Source organism: Lolium rigidum, chromosome 6 (genome assembly GCF_022539505.1).
Source record: "Lolium rigidum isolate FL_2022 chromosome 6, APGP_CSIRO_Lrig_0.1, whole genome shotgun sequence".
Lineage (NCBI taxonomy): Eukaryota > Viridiplantae > Streptophyta > Magnoliopsida > Poales > Poaceae > Lolium > Lolium rigidum.
In genome coordinates this window covers 355,934,513-355,950,787 of record NC_061513.1, presented here as the reverse complement: position 1 = coordinate 355,950,787, position 16,275 = coordinate 355,934,513, and the positions used below count along the sequence as shown (strand labels likewise).

The window sequence follows — 16,275 nt, the reverse complement described above, 5'->3', positions numbered from 1 at the left end:
AGTGTTCCTATGCTATACTGTTAAAATTGGTGATCATTGCTATTATGGTTTATGTGATATTGGTGCAAGTGTTAGTGCTATACCTTATGAGCTTTACACGGAGATTATGCACGAAATTGATTCTTGTGAACTTGAAGATATTGATGTGGTTATTCAGCTGGCTAATAGAGAAACTATTTCACCAATTGGTATTGTTCGAGATGTGGAAGTTTTATGTGGTAAGATTAAATATCCTGCTGACTTTTTGGTACTTGGTTCTACTTGCTAGTGATTATTGTCCTATCATTTTTGGTAGACCTTTTCTAAATACTTGTGGAGCTATTATAGATTGCAAGAAAGAGAAAATTTTGACTAAATTTGCTTGGTGAATCTTATGAGTTTAACTTCTCTAAATTTACTAAAACTCCTTATAAAGCTGATTTGCCTAGTAATGATTTTAAAATGGAGCGAGTGTGCATCTATTGTTCTTGTTCCTAATAATCCTTTGCGGCAACATTTGGAGGATAGCGAGAGTGAAGTTTTTAGGAAAGAAAGAGATGAGCTTGAGGAGATTTTTCTTCGCCAACCTATTCTCAAGCATGATTTACCGGTGGAAGACTTGGGTACAACACCGCCACCAAAGGAAGATCCTGTTTTTGATTTAAAGCCTTTACTCGATAATCTTAAATATGCTCATATTGATGATAAGAAAATATATCCTGTTATTATTAGTTCTAAGCTTACGAGTTTGAAGAAGAAAGATTATTGCAAATATTGAAGAAACACCGAGGTGCTATTGGCTATACTCTTGATGACTTGAAGGGGATTTCTCCCTCTATTTGCCAACACGCCATTAATATGGAAGATGATGCGAAGCTTGTTGTTGAACCTCGGCGTCGTCTAATTCCCAAGATGAAGGATGTGGTAAGAAATGAGGTATTACGACTTCTTGAAGCTGGTATTATATATCCTATTGCTGATAGTAGATGGGTTAGTCCTGTGCATTGCGTTCCTAAGAAAGGAGGAATGACTGTTGTGCCTAATGATAATGATGAGCTCATACCTCAAAGAGTAGTTGTAGGGTATAGAATGTGCATTGATTATCGAAAAGTTAATAAAGTTACTAAGAAAGATCATTATCCTTTACCATTTATTGATCAAATGCTAGAAAGGTTATCTAAAAATACTCATTTTTGTTTTCTTGATGGTTATTACGGGTTTTCACAAATTCTTGTTAAAGCTAAAGATCAGAGAAAACCACTTTTACTTGTCCCTATGGAACTTATGCTTATAGGCGTATGCCTTTTGGTTTATGTAATGCTCCTGCTACTTTTCAAAGATGCATGTCTGCTATTTTTCATGGCTTTTGTGAGAGTATTGTGGAAGTATTCATGGATGATTTTTACGTCTACGGGAATTCTTTTGATAGTTGCTTGCGAAACCTTGATAAAGTTTTGCGAGAGATGTGAAGAAACTAACCTTGTTCTTAATTGGGAGAAATGCCACTTTATGGTTAATGAAGGAATTGTATTGGGACATAAAATTTACGAGAGAGGTATTGAAGTTGATAGAGCTAAAGTTGAAGCTATTGAGAAGATGCCCTATCCGAGGGATGTTAAAGGTATTCGTAGTGTTCTTGGTCATGCTTGGGTTTTATAGGAGATTTATTAAAGATTTCTCCAAGATTTCAAAGCCTCTTACTAATCTTCTTCAAAAAGATGTACCTTTTGTTTTTGATGATGATTGTAAGGAAGCTTTTGAAACTCTAAAGAAAGCCTTAACAAGCTGCTCCTATAGTTGAACCTCCGATTGGAACTTACCTTTTGAAATTATGTGTGATGCTAGTGATTTTCTTTGTAGGCGTTGTTCTTGGACAGCGAGTAGATAAAAAATTAAATGTTATTCATTATGCTAGCAAGACTCTTGATGCTTGCTCAAAGAAATTATGCTACTACGAAAAAGAATTGTTAGTCTGTAGTCTTTGCTTGTGATAAATTTAGATCTTATATTGTTGATTCAAAAGTTACAATTCATACTGATCATGCTTTGCAATTAGATACCTTATGACAAAGAAAGATGCTAAGCCGAGGCTTATTAGATGGGTACTTCTTTTGCAAGAATTTGATTTACATATTGTAGATAGGAAAGGTGCTTGATAATCCTGTTCTTGATAATTTGTCTAGATTGGAAAATATTGCTTATGATCCTGTTCCTGTTAATGATAGTTTTCCAAATGAACAATTGGCTGTAATAAAGGTGAGCTCGCGAGACAGGTCCTTGGTATGCTTGATTATGCTAACTTTATTGTTTCCAAGTACTTGCCTCCAACCTTTTCAGCTCAGCGAGAGGAGGAAATTCTTTTATGACTTGAGGCATTATTTACGGGATGACCCACACTTATATAAAGAAGGAGTGGATGGTATTATGCGAAGGTGTGTTCCCGAATATGAACAACAAGAGATATTGAGTAAATGTCATGGCGGTGCTTATGGAGGACATCACGCGGAGATAGAACCGCGCAAAAGGTTCTACAATCAGGTTTTTATTGGCCAACTCTCTTCAAAGATGCAAGGAAGTTTATTTTATCTTGTGATGAATGTCAAAGGGTTGGTAATATCTCCGGACGCAATGAAATGCCTATGAATTATACTCTTGTTATTGAACCGTTTGATTGTTGGGGATTTGACTTCATGGGACCTTTTCCCTCTTCAAAAGGTAACACTCATATACTTGTTCTTGTTGATTATGTTACTAAATGGGTGGAAGCCATACCTACAAAAAGTGCTTGATGGTGAGACCTCTTTAAAAATGCTTTTAGATATTATTTTTCCTAGATTTGGAGTACCTAGATATATTATGACTGATGGAGGTTCTCATTTTATTCATGGAGGTTTTAGAAAAACTCTTGCTAAGTATGGTATTAATCATAGAATTGCTTCCGCTTATCACCCTCAAAGTAGTGGTCAAGTAGAACTATCAAATAGAGAAATTAAATCTATCTTGCGAGAAAACCGTTAATAAATCTAGAAAGAATTGGGCTAGTAAATTGAAAGACGCACTATGGGCTTATAGAACTGCTTATAAAAACCCCATGGGAATGTCACCTTATAAAATGGTTTACGGAAAAGCTTGTCATTTACCTTTAGAACTAGAACACAAAGCTTATCGGGCTGTTAGAGAATTAAATAAAGATCCTAAACTTGCTAGGTGATAAGAGGTTGCTACAATTAAGTTCTCTAGATGAATGGAGAAGTGAAGCTTATGAAAATGCTAAACTCTTTAAAGAAAAAGTTAAAAAATGGCATGATAGAAGGATCATCAAAAGAGAGTTTAATATTGGGGATAAAGTCCTATTGTATCGGTCTCGTCTCGGATTCTTTGCGGGGAAATTACTCTCGAAATGGGAAGGACCGTATGTTGTTGAGGAGGTGTATCGTTCGGGAGCAATTAAAATTAGCTCTCTCCAAGGCAATGCTACGCAAGTGGTGAATGGACAAAGACTCAAGCATTATATCTCAGGTGATTCTTATAATGTTGATATTGATATTATTCGAGTGGAAACACCGGAGGCTTTCATCAAAGGACAAATTGACGAGTCCGCAGAACTCAACTTTGAATAGGTAACGATGCTTGGTAATGAAAAGTTCGCGATTTACTTTCCGAACATTATTTTTGTTGTTTTTGGAAAATATGAAAAATTACGAGTTCGAAACGGAGTGGAAAGGACGCACGAGGGCGTGCCACCATAGGCCGGCGCGGCCTGACCTGGGCCGCGCCGACCTATGGTGCGGCCGCCTCGTCGCCCCTTTCCGACTACGGTTCGATCCGGTACTTTCCGTTTGTTCTGAAAATTTTTATTATAAAATCCCCGGACCCCTGGAGGTCCGTATATCGTTCTCTCGACGTGTTTTGTTTCGAGCTGTTTACGCCGGGATCTGTTTTCGGTTTAGAGGCACCATGGTCTCCAAGAACAAGGGCAAGGAGCTTCCGGATAAAGATAATCGGGATCGTGAGTGGAAAGAAGAGGACAAGAGCGTCAAGGAAGAAGCAAAGGAGGATGAAGAGGAAGTCGAAGAAGTTCCGCAAGAGCACCCACGCACCACCATTGCAAGCGTCGAAGTGGTGACAAACTCGCTCAACGCCAAGAAGAGCGCACGGATTAGGACCGGAGGAGGACTTCCCCGCCATTACCTAGCTCCAAGGACATCTTCTTCAGGCATTCACCATCCTTTCCACAATCTAATCTACAATAATCAAATTGAAAGGACTCCCAAGGCAGCATTGCCTAGCAATTGGGATATAGATCGTTCTAACAATGCAGGAAAGACGGAGCCCGAAGCTGAAGGTTGGGGAAATAACTCCAAGAGTTGGGACTCGTCGTCGGACGAGACTTCTTAACCGCGTCGAGCACAATTCGGAGATGATTCGCAACCTCATATACAGGATTGATGAGCTTCGGGAGCTTATTGAGAAGCTTGTCAGGAATTCATCACCACCGTCACCAAAGGAGTAATCCATCATCGGTATTGGCATCCCCTTGGTTTGTTCCAAGCTTGGGGAGTGCCGCGGTATCACATTATCATTACCTTTTACTTTTTACTATCAAGTAGTGTCATATCATGAGTAGGGAAGTTATCGTATGAGATGGGTTGCGGTATGGAAGTATCTCTCCTTTAGTTTGTCTATGTATCCCTTGGTGTGAGTTATCGTTATGGAATATTAATGAGAAGTCTTATCATTTACATATTGCACACCTTATTTTAGTTTGCAATTTCTACTATATGATTGATCTTGATTTTAGTATTGGTACCACTTTGGGAGCATTGAGTTAATCTATTTGGTTTTGGCAAACTTAGCAATGGTCAATAGCAACAACACTTTGAGTTTTAGAAGAATAGAGGAAGTACATGTAGAAGATATTATTATCTTTCTTATCGGTTCTTAGCTTAGTATTCTAAAGTTAAAACTGTTTGTGCTTACAAGTAAGATGCATGATTGTTTCTATCACATGTATATTTGTTTGTTTCCCTCAACTCTTATGCTTGCTAATTAACCTTGCTAGCCAAAGACCTGTCCTGAGAGGGAATACTTCTCGTGCATCCAAACCTGAACCCAAACCTATGCCATATGTGTCCACCATACCTACCTATTGCATGGTATTGTCTGCCATTCCAAGTAAATACTTCATGTGCTACCTTTAAACAATTCAAAACTTATTACTTCTTATTTGTGTCAATGTTTTATAGCTCATGAGGAAGTATGTGGTGTTTTATCTTTCGAGTCTTGTTAGGCAGCCTCCACTAATGGACTAGTGGCTTCATCCACTTATCCTATAATTTTGCAATAAGAGGCGGCAACGGGGTTCCCAGCCCCAATTAATCAACTTTCATTAATAATCCTCTTCACATGTTTTGCCCTGATTCATCAGTAAGCAACTTAATTTTGCAATAGACACTCCTCCATGGTATGAGATTGTTGGAAGGCACCCGAGGATTCGGTTAGCCATGGCTTGTGTAAGCAAAGGTTGGGGGGAGTGTCATCCTTAAATAAACTAAAATACATGTGTAAACAAAAGAGAAGAGGGATGATCTACCTTGTCTGGTAGAGATAACGTCCTTCATGGGAGCCGCTCTTTGGAGGTTTGTTTGGCAAGGGGGTTAGAGTACCCGCTACCGATCGTTGACAACAACAAACACCTCTCAAAACTTTACTTTTATTCTCTTTATATGATTTCAAAGCTGAAAAAGCTCTAGCACATGATTTAATCCCTGCTTCCCTCTGCGAAGGGCTCTGTCTTTTACTTTATGTTGAGTCGGTAAACCTATTTCCCTCCATCTCAAGCAAGCATTTGAGTTGTTGTGATTAAACTATTATATTGTGATTTGCTTCATCATGTCTTTACTCTTTCTTGTTTAGTACAAGTTTTACCTTGAATGAATATAGCTTTGAAGTCATCAATGATTAATATGATTGAGTATGCAAGTCTACCATAAGTTTTTAATATGAGAGCGCTGCTCAATAGATGAATATAATTTGTTAAATGTTCTATGACCAAGAACAAAGTTTGCCATCACCAATTATGATTCCTTATGCACCTTTATTTGTGACTACCTTATACTTGTTTCAAGATTGAATTATATGAGGAAGTTGTTTACTATAATGTCTTGTGTGAATGAATATGATGCTTCTTGTCCGTATTTTATTTATCGACTCTTCACTCCATAAACATGTGGACCTGTTTCCGGAGTTCAGTTTCGCTTGGGGACAAGCGAAGTCTAAGCTAGGGGGAGTTGATACGTCCAATTTGCATCACTATTTTATATCATAATTTGCTGTTATTCATTGATATATTTCATATTGGGACACAATACTTATGTTATTTCATCTATTTTGCATGTTTCATGATTATTTGGAGATTGAGCACCGGAGCCGAGATTACTGCTGGAAAAAGCACCGTCGGGATGCGATATTTCGGAAGATCAAGCTGTGGAAGGAAGTTTTACGAGAAAATCCTATTTTTCCGGATGACGGAGGAAGCCGGAAGAGGGAGCCGGCTGGACCCGGGGTGGGCCCACACCATAGGGTGGCGCGGCCCATGGCACTGGCCGCGCCACCATGTGGTGTGGGGCCCCCTCGGCCTCTTTCGCCTCCTTTTCTTCGCGAAACCCTTCGTCCCGAAGACCTAAGCCACGAGAGGAATCCTCACGAAGGGTTACGGCCGCCTGCGCGGGCGGAGAACACCGAGAGAGAAAAGAGCTCTCCGGCGGGCGGGAATCCGCCGGGAAATTCCCTCCGGAGGGGAAATCGACGCCATCGTCACCGCCATCGAGCTGGACATCATCTCCATCACCATCATCATCATCTCCACCATCATCACCGCCATCTCCTCCGCAGCACCTCGTCACCGCTGTAGCAATTTGGGTTTGATCTTGATTGTTTGATAGGGGAAACTCTCCCGGTGCTGATTTCTACTTGTTGTTTATGCTATTGAGTGAAACCATTGAACCAAGGTCTATGTTCAGATTGTTATTCATCATCATATCACCTCTGATCATGTTCCATATGATGTCTCGTGAGTAGTTCGTTTAGTTCTTGAGGACATGGGTGAAGTCTAAATGTTAGTAGTGAACTATGGTTGAGTAATATTCAATGTTATGATATTTAAGTTGTGGTGTTATTCTTCTAGTGGTGTCGTGTGAACGTCGACTACACGACACTTCACCATTTATGGGCCTAGGGGAATGCATCTTGTACTCGTTTGCCAATTGCGGGGTTGCCGGAGTGACGAAACCTAAACCCCCGTTGGTATATCGATGCGGGAGGGATCGCGAGGATCTCGAGTTTAAGGTCTGTGGTTAGATTTATCTTAATTACTTTCTTGTAGTTGCGGATGCTTGCAAGGGGTATAATCACAAGTATGTATTAGTCCTAGGAAGGGCGGTACATTAGCATAGGTTCACCCACACAACACTTATCAAAACAATGAAGATTAATCAGGCTGTATGTAGCGAAAGCACTAGACTAAAATCCCGTGTGTCCTCGAGAACGTTTGGTCATTATAAGTAAACAAACCGGCTTGTCCTTTGTGCTAAAAAGGATTGGGCCACTCGCTGCAATTATTTCTCTCGCATTTTACCTACTCGTACTTTATTCATCCGTTACATCAAAACCCCCTGAATACTTGTTCGTGAGCATTTACAGTGAAACCTTCATCGAAACTGCTTGTCAACACCTTCTGCTCCTCGTTGGGATCGACATTCTTACTTATCGAAGATACTACGATACACCCCCTATACTTGTGGGTCATCAAGGTGTCCTCCTCCTCTTCTTCCTCCTCGTCGGAGGAGGTGAAGTCATCCCAGGAGAAGGAGTCATCCTCGCTCTCCGCTTCCAGTTCCCCGTCGACAAGGAACCGGAGGTCGTCTTCTCCGTCGGTCAAGGACTTGTCATCCTCGGACCAGACGGAGGAATCGTGATCCTTCTTGTCCCACGTCGTTGGGGCGAGGATGTCGTGCGCCGCCAACGAGCCCCACTCCGGCGTCGGCTCACGAGAAGAAGAGGATAGTGAAGAAAGATCCGATGAGGTAGAGGAGGAGGAAGACATGGTGCGAAGGCGATGGCTAGTACGGAGCAGGGGAATGAAGAGATGAACTGCTCGATGCGGTTAAATAAGGGGGATATAGTGGAGATTTAATGCTTAAGCAGTTTCCGAGGACATGGTGCCAAAACTGTCAAATCATGCAGAGAAGTTGTGAAGGCAAGGCGTCATGATGGAAGGATACTGCGACGGTTCTGCTTGCCATGACGTGACCCAACGAAGAAAAAACAGACTGGTTTTGAAATTATCATTGCCAAAACCAGGGGGGCATGTGTTATCACCAGAATTTAGCTAGAGCAGGAGATGGGCCGTGATTGAAGATGGGCTTAGAGGACATGCATATGAAGTGTCTCCGAACCGGCCTTGCACGAGAATTTGGGCTAGATTGCCCGTGTATCTGTATATTATAGTAGATTGCATCTTAGTTTAGAATTAAGAGATAGAGTTTAGCTCGTACACGATTAGGTGTATTCCAAAGATAGAAAGTCTACGGACTATAAATATGTACCTAGGGTTATTGAGAAAGAAGGACGACCACGTTCACAACAAACACAATCTAGGCGCATCGCCACCCCTTGTTTCGAGGGTTTCTTCCGGGTAAGCATCATGCTGCCTAGATCGCATCTTGCGATCTAGGCAGTACAGGTTTATTCGTTATCTGGTGTTACTCGTACTGAAGCCTTGTTGATGGCGAGTAACACTACTTATCGTAGATGTTTTGGGGCTTGCATCGTTGTTCTTCTGATATGCTTGCTTAGCTATGCTGCCCCTCGATATCTAGCCGTCCTTACACCTATCTTAGGTGTAAGGGCGGCATCTTGCTTCATCTTTATTTAATAGATTTGATCTGTTATAGTTGCTCCTTGTTCTGCAAGGATTAGTTTGATATCCGTATGATTAGGCCTTGCAAACGGGTTGAACGATCCGGTAGTGCGCTAGGTATGGCTTACTGATCCTAGAAGGGATGTTCCGGGAATCGACTCTATGTTGGTTTTTAGGCCTCTTTTAGGGTTAGTTTTCCACCATCTTTCGTATCTGCTAGGCTCAACTACGTGTAGGATGTTCCGGTTATACGGTGAAAACCCTAAACTGTCGTAGATCGATTTAGCTTAATATTAATGAAGCAGGACACCCATGTTATTGCAAGATCTAACATGAACCATGGGTCAATCGGCTCCTTGAGCCGATGAGCAGGGTAACCTGAGAGCCGATCGAGACTCATTTAATATTTACGTGTCTACCATGCAGGAAGCTAATCGAAGCGATCCAACACCTTCCTGACCAGGTATAGGTCAGGTGGCACGCCCTTGCAACCGCCAGGACGTGTGCCGGAGCATTGCGGGCCGTCGACCGAGGGACCAGGGCCCACCAGCCGTCTTTGAAGCCTCCCGACTCTTCGTGTTGCTCGTCGCTGCTCGCCGGTGGGTTTTGGCAGGCAACAACAACTACAGAGGTGATTTATTTATACATCATGTCGATTTTTTTGTGGGCGTGAACGTGACCATTGTTGTCCTGGTGAGACGAACCGAGAAAAATAATGAAAAATAAATAAAACATATTGAAGAATTCATGAGAAAATAGAGCTGCGGAACTTTTTCTAGGAAGAGTCATGACAAGTGTAGATAAATATAACATTAGCTCCCACTTGAGAATTATAGAGGACCGGCACAAAAAACAATGGAAGTGATGTCCTTCTACCTGTGGTTTTCGTAAGTGATCTAGAATGATTGAAAATATAGTCTCCTTCCTTAGCCTTTCACTTCAACTAGAAATAACAACATGAATATGTACACAACAATGGTTTGTCTCCATGTTATTTCTAGAAAAACTAGCAACTATATATATGGGTTTCAAAGTTTCAGAAAACATCCCTGAATTCATGTTTTATGACTTCCGAGTAGCCAAAGATTTTTTTGAGCAACAAATAGTCTTGAAGTTTCACCTACGTAAGCACAAATATATGTCATAGAATTTTATAGTTATCTTTAAACAAAAGAATTGGCACGTACTCGGTACAAGCTCCATCGCTGCCCCAAAACCTTGGCCAGTAGAAGCAACTATAAGGGCATTTTTTAGAGATGCCGTCGAACTAGGCTTTCGCCCTGATATATTTATATAACAACCAACTGATACAAAGATTTGTATTTGTTTATTTAAGAGATGACTTCCTAAGACTAACGTGATGGTTTCTCACCATCATACTAGGTGTTGTCTCATTTTATCATATTTAATTACTATTTAAATTTTAATTACCAAGACATATTATAAACATGCAAATATTAGTTGGCAGGTCGCACTTGTTAAATTCTTTTTTATTTTCGACATTGCGTATTTGCAGGTCGGTTTTCCTTTTTGGGTTGAGTTTTTGTATAGGGTCCTTTTTGGGTTGAGTTTTTTTTAGCAGAACCTTTTTGGGTTGAGTAATCCGTTGGCAGTACGTCTTTGTGATCTCTTCGGCCCAAAAGGCTCATCGGTTCGTCCTAGACTCCAATACGTGCGGCCGGTTTCTTTAGCCCGCTCCAACCCTCTACTCACTTCTCCCCGACACAACGGAAACGCAAGCGGCGCCGCCGAGTCGCCGACTAGTCCACTGCCACTCCGACACTAGGGTTCAGTTCAGCCGCCACATCGTCGGCAGGGCCGGGGTTGCGGCCGCCGGTCGCCGGAGATGGAAATCGCGGAGATGGCGAAGAAGGTCGCGGCGCTCGAGGCCGAGCTCGCCGCCAAGTCCTCCCGCATCGCCGACCTGGAGGCTAGGGTCTCCCTCCTCGAAACAGAGAAGGCGCGCTTCAGGAAGGTCCTGTTCAGTGACCGCGTGGAAGACTGGACTGATGATGAAGTCGAGATTATGGACGCAGAGGGAGGTGCGCACTCTGTTTCCAACGCGGATCTGGAGGATGATGATGTGTCTATCACGCCCCGAGGCAAGAATCGTGCAGGGGCGCGGGTGATCAGTGACAGTGAGGATGACGATGAGAATGATGGAGGGCATGGAAATCAGGAGGTGGGCGTCGCAAGTACTAGGAAGCGTGCATTGCGTGGAGTCAGTGACAGCGAGAGTGAGGAGGAGGATTGTGAACTACTCTATGAGATGAAAAGGTGTTCTACTCCACCAACAACAGGGCGCTCGGCTCGCTTTGTTAAGAGCCAATCAAAGAGAAGCCGAACAGCACGTCGAGTGCTTGAGCTTCTTGAACCAAAGGATCATGAGCAGAGCGAGGATGATTCAGAAGAAGATGATAGCATGGATGAATTTATAGATGATTCAGATTGTTCTGAAAATTCTTCCGATTCTGATGAGGAATCCTCTGCTGAACTAGAGGAGTCTGACAACGAGGAAAACTATGGAGAAATTATGGATAGGATACGCGGTAAGAAGAATGCCAAGAATAAGGACTGGGAGACTGAGGCAGAGATGCTATCAGCATTTGATGAACACCGTGAACTCACCTTGAAAGCTGTATGTGCCCTCTACCGACAGCAAACTGAGGAAGAACAGGCAGAAAAGGCGACTATCGTGCATAACAAAAGGGGATTCAGCCAGATAGATGCGCCAAGGTATTCCTAACTTATAGTGGTAGCTAATTTTTTGTATTCAGTCCAAGTATCTTCTTTATTCACTTACACTTTAACGAACAGTTCTGCACACAGTTGTATCACCATTTAGTCTTGCCCTGACATAGTTTGAACTGTTCATTGTCTGCATAGCATACTGTACGAAAGGCAGCTTGTCCTTGTTCGTAACAACTTCAATCTAGATATATTTTTCATTGGGAAATATTTAGGTAAGAAAGGGTCTTCTGTCAGTGGATTGACATAGATTTAATGGGTTAAGTTGACCATGTGTTTATTGATCTCGATGTTCAGTTCTATCTGTAGAGTGCCTAGAATGTGGGGCTTCCCAGGCTACATGATTTCAGTTTTATTTGTAAAGTTTCTCTTTCCTGTGTAGAATGTTAGTCACATGGGTGTAGGTTGAACTGTCAACATGCCAAACTGAGTTCTTAGATAGCAAAACTGGGATACCCTGATGACTCTACGGACTCGGGATCGTCATTGTCTTATTGGAGGTCATACCTAGTGTTGAAAAAAATGTGTATACGGATATTTACTTTCTGATGCTCCAGTTTGCATTTTATTCTGTTTTTTTTTTGCTTAATAGACAACAACACAATTTTATTTGTGGCAACTAACCTATAATAATAAGTACACAACACAGGCACATGTGGTATTTTCTTTGCTTCCAGTTTTCAGCATATCTTCGCCATAAGAAGAGACCAAGAACTAGAGTTGAACTTGGGGTTTCTGTTTGTCTCATCCTGCAATTTTTTTGTTTTTGTTTAGGGGTTCTCGCATAGCGCAGTTTCTTCTGGATGGTGATGCTTCTGGGCCGCTTAAGAAGACTGCACAGGACCTAAAAAAGTATGACCGATACGGTCTTCAGTTCTGTCACAAGATGGCTTTTCGTTACTCAAAGCAGTTGTTCGCAATATACCAGAGCAAGGAGGACCCCTACTTTCCATGAGTCTGGTATTACTTAGATCGATCCATATGCTGACTTCTCTGTGACACTTGTAATATTTTGCCTTCTCAGGGAGCCTATCTCAGTCCTGTTATATAGCTTTAGTCATTGTTTCTTTCGGAATGCATGTTAAAGTTTGCTCTCGAAGATGCAACATTCATGCTATGTAAATATCACTAAGATGCCCGCTGTTAAGAAATGTGAATGTTTGACGTTGTGTGTGCTGTGGATACTACTGTATCTGAAATGGTAGTGCTGTAATATATGCCTGTGTAGTACTGTACAGTATTTCCGCTGTCTTCATAAGTACTGTGAGGTTGTTAGTCCTCCTCTTCTACCAATGTTGGCGTGGCTAATTCACTAGTACCTCCAAATTCATTTAGTACTGTGAGGTTTTTAGTCCTCCTCTTCTACCAATGTTTGGTTGTTAGTTCTCCTCTTCTACCAATGTTGGCGTGGCAATGAAGATGACACTGAGGATGTTTGTGGGGTCTGTCTGAAGCATGTGTCCTGTCCTGTGTAGCGGAGACGGGGACTGAAAATGAGGAGGATGACAGTTCTTTCAATCGTGAAGTTATTCAGACGATGAAGGGCAAGAGGGGGAGTAGGGATGATGGTGAATTAGGAAGACTGTGAACTACTATATGAGATGGAAGGGTGTTCTACTCCGGCAACAGGGTGTTCAGCTTGGTTAAGTAATAGTCAATCAAAGAGAAGACGACCTGCGCGTCGAGTGCTTGAGCTTGTTGAACCCAAAGCTCATGAAGAGAGTGAGGATGGCTCAGAAGAAGAGGATAGAATGGATGAATTTATAGATGATTCCGGTTGTTCTGAAAATTCTTCCGATTCTGCTGGAGAATCCTCTGCTGAGCTAGAAGAGTCCGACGATGAGGCAAGCTATGTAGAAATTATAGATATGATTCGGGGTAAAAGGAATGCCAATAATAACAATTGGAAGATTGAGCAAGAGATGCTATCAACATTTGATGAGCACCGTGAACTTACCTTCAAAGCTGTATGTGCCATCTATCGACAGCAAACTGAGGAAGAACAAGCAGAAAAGGCGACTATTGTGCATAACAAAAGGGATAGCCAGATAGATGCACCAAGGTATTCCTAACTGCTAAGTGTAGTTAATATGTTCATATGCAGTGCCAGTGCCCTCTTTATTCACTTACACTTTAATTGACAGTGTCGTAGATAGTTGTATCACCATTTAGTCTTCTCTTGACATAGTTTGAACTGCTAATTGTCTGCATAGCGTACTGTACGAAAGACAGCTTGGCCTTGTTCGTAACAACTTCAGTCTAGATATTTTTGCATTGGAAAATCTGTTGTATTTAGATAAGAAGGGGTCTTCTATCAGTGGATTGACAGAGATTTAATGGGTTAAGTTGACCATGTGTTTATTGATCTTGATGTTCAGTTCTATCTGTAGAATCTTTTTCCATGTAGAACCCAGGCTACATGTTTTCAGCTTTATTTTTTTAAGTTTCTCTTTCGCGTGTAGAATGTAAGCCACTTGGGTGTAGGTTGAACTGTCAACATGCTAAATTGAGTTCTTAGATAGCAAAATTGGGATACCCAGATGACTCTACGGACTCGGGATCACCATTGTCTTATACTCTTATTGGAGGTCTTACCTAGTGTTGAACAAAACATGTATATGGAAATTTACTTTCTGATGCTCCAGTTTGGCTTTTGTTCTATTTGGTTTTAGCAATAGACGCCTATACAATTTTGTTTGTGACTACTAACCTAATAAGTATAGAACACAAGCACACACTATATTTCTCTGCTTCCAGTTTCCACTATATCACTTCGCTGCAGGGAAGAGACTAAGAACTAGTGTTAAATTTCGGGTTTTCTATTTATCTCATCATGCAAGCTTTTTTGTTTTTTTAGGGGTTCTAGCATAGCTCAGTTTCTTTTGGATGGTCATGCTTCTGTGCTGCTTAAGAAGACTGCACAGGACCTAAAAAAAGTTTGACCGATACGGTCTTGAGTTCTGTCAAAAGATGGCTTTTCGTTACTCAAAGCAGCTGTTCGCAATATATCAGAGCAAGGATGACCCCTACTTTCCATGAGCCTGGTATTACTCAGATCCATATGCTGACCTCTCTGTGACACTTGTAATATTTTGCCTTCTCAGGGAGCTTATCTCAGTCCTGTTATATAGGTTTAGTCATCGTTTCTTTCGGAGAAAGGGCATGTTAAAGTTAGCTCTCGAAGATGCAACCTTCATGCTACGTAAATATCACTAAGATGCACACGCTTAGGAAAGCAAATGTTTGATAGGGTGTGTGTTGTGGGTACAACTGTATCTAAAATGGTAGTGCTGTAATATATGCTTGTATAGTACTGTGCAGTATTTCCGCTGTCTTCATAAGTAAGGTCGTTAGTCCTCCTCTTCTACCAATGGAGGCGTGGCTAATTCAATAATAGTACCTCCAAATTCATAGTACTTGCTGAACCTTTTGGGAACATTTAGTAGTATAAACTTGGTTGTAGGTAACTAACATTAATACTTCAGCAGTGTTGTGCGGTGTTTTTCTGATCAATAATAAATGGAAGGGTTGCAGTGATTTATATGTCTTAGCCAGGTCAATGCCAGTTTTAGGCTTATGGAGAACATGATAAATCAACCTGCAAAAAATAAAACGTGATGAACAAGTTGCGGATGCTGATGAAGTGCTGAAAACAAAGCTGATGTTAGAGAACTTGGTGTGATCTACGGCGCTATGAAGCCCAAAGTTCTATGAAATCAATCGTCGAAACCTAGTCAGAACCTAATTACAGATCAAGGATGCACTTTTAATTAGTACTGCTTCCTCAGTCCCACATTTTGACTAGCTAAAACAGCTTGCGGAAATGTTTTATACTGTCGGACCGAGGGAGTAGGTTTCTTACAGTTGCCTTAAAAGATTCCTCTAGAAGGAAAGTAATTTTCTGCTAAGGAGAGGAAAAAGAATACCCCGTATAAGAATGTCTTTGTAACTTAGAACCCACTGGAAAATGGAAATCGCTGTTAGTAAGATATTTGATTGATAGGTCTTATGCTGTAGAGATCTTTGCCACAACTGTATTTAAGCTACAAGTTTTATGTAATTGTTAAAAGATATTCAAACTAAACTTTCGTTATAAGAAGATAGTTCACATTTTGCACAATGCAAGTTTATGTGAAGATACACGTTACACCAGCATAATAAGGAACACCGCACCTAACATTTGGTGTGTGGTTAACTATGTTAACTAAATAATAATAAAACTATATATATATATATATCAATTATCGTACTCCCTCCGTTTCAAAAAAAGTTTCTCAACTTTTTCTAGATACGGATGTACTTGTAGCTAAAACATGTCTACATACATCCGTACGTAGACAAATTTGAGAAGCTTTTTTAGTAGAATACAAAAAACTAAAAAGTATAAAAGTTCATTATAAATTACAGTTAGTTTAGCGCTCGGGTCTATGTCAAGAAGTGTCAAACAAAAATATTGAACCTCCAAGTGTGAAAAAAAGCGATCATCCATACCTATTTTGGGATGCGGTTCATCAATGTATCGAGGCGTTGGAAATTAAGTTGCTAAGATGAGGATAGTGTCAAAAAACTTGTTGAGATAATCATAGAAGGTTGAAACGCCAGCTGAAATGATGAACTATATGATAGTA

General features: G+C 41.1%; 1 protein-coding gene across 1 annotated transcript; it reads left to right on the top strand.

The window, feature by feature from the left end:
• The first annotated feature begins 10,745 nt into the window (after positions 1 to 10,745).
• Positions 10,746 to 12,963, top strand: LOC124664995 (protein bfr2-like). The gene is made up of 2 exons (XM_047202394.1): positions 10,746 to 11,635; positions 12,422 to 12,963. Exons 1-2 carry the CDS (start codon positions 10,746 to 10,748, stop codon positions 12,600 to 12,602), a joined length of 1,071 nt encoding a protein of 356 aa, XP_047058350.1. The 3' UTR covers positions 12,603 to 12,963.
• The last annotated feature ends 3,312 nt before the right edge of the window (positions 12,964 to 16,275 follow it).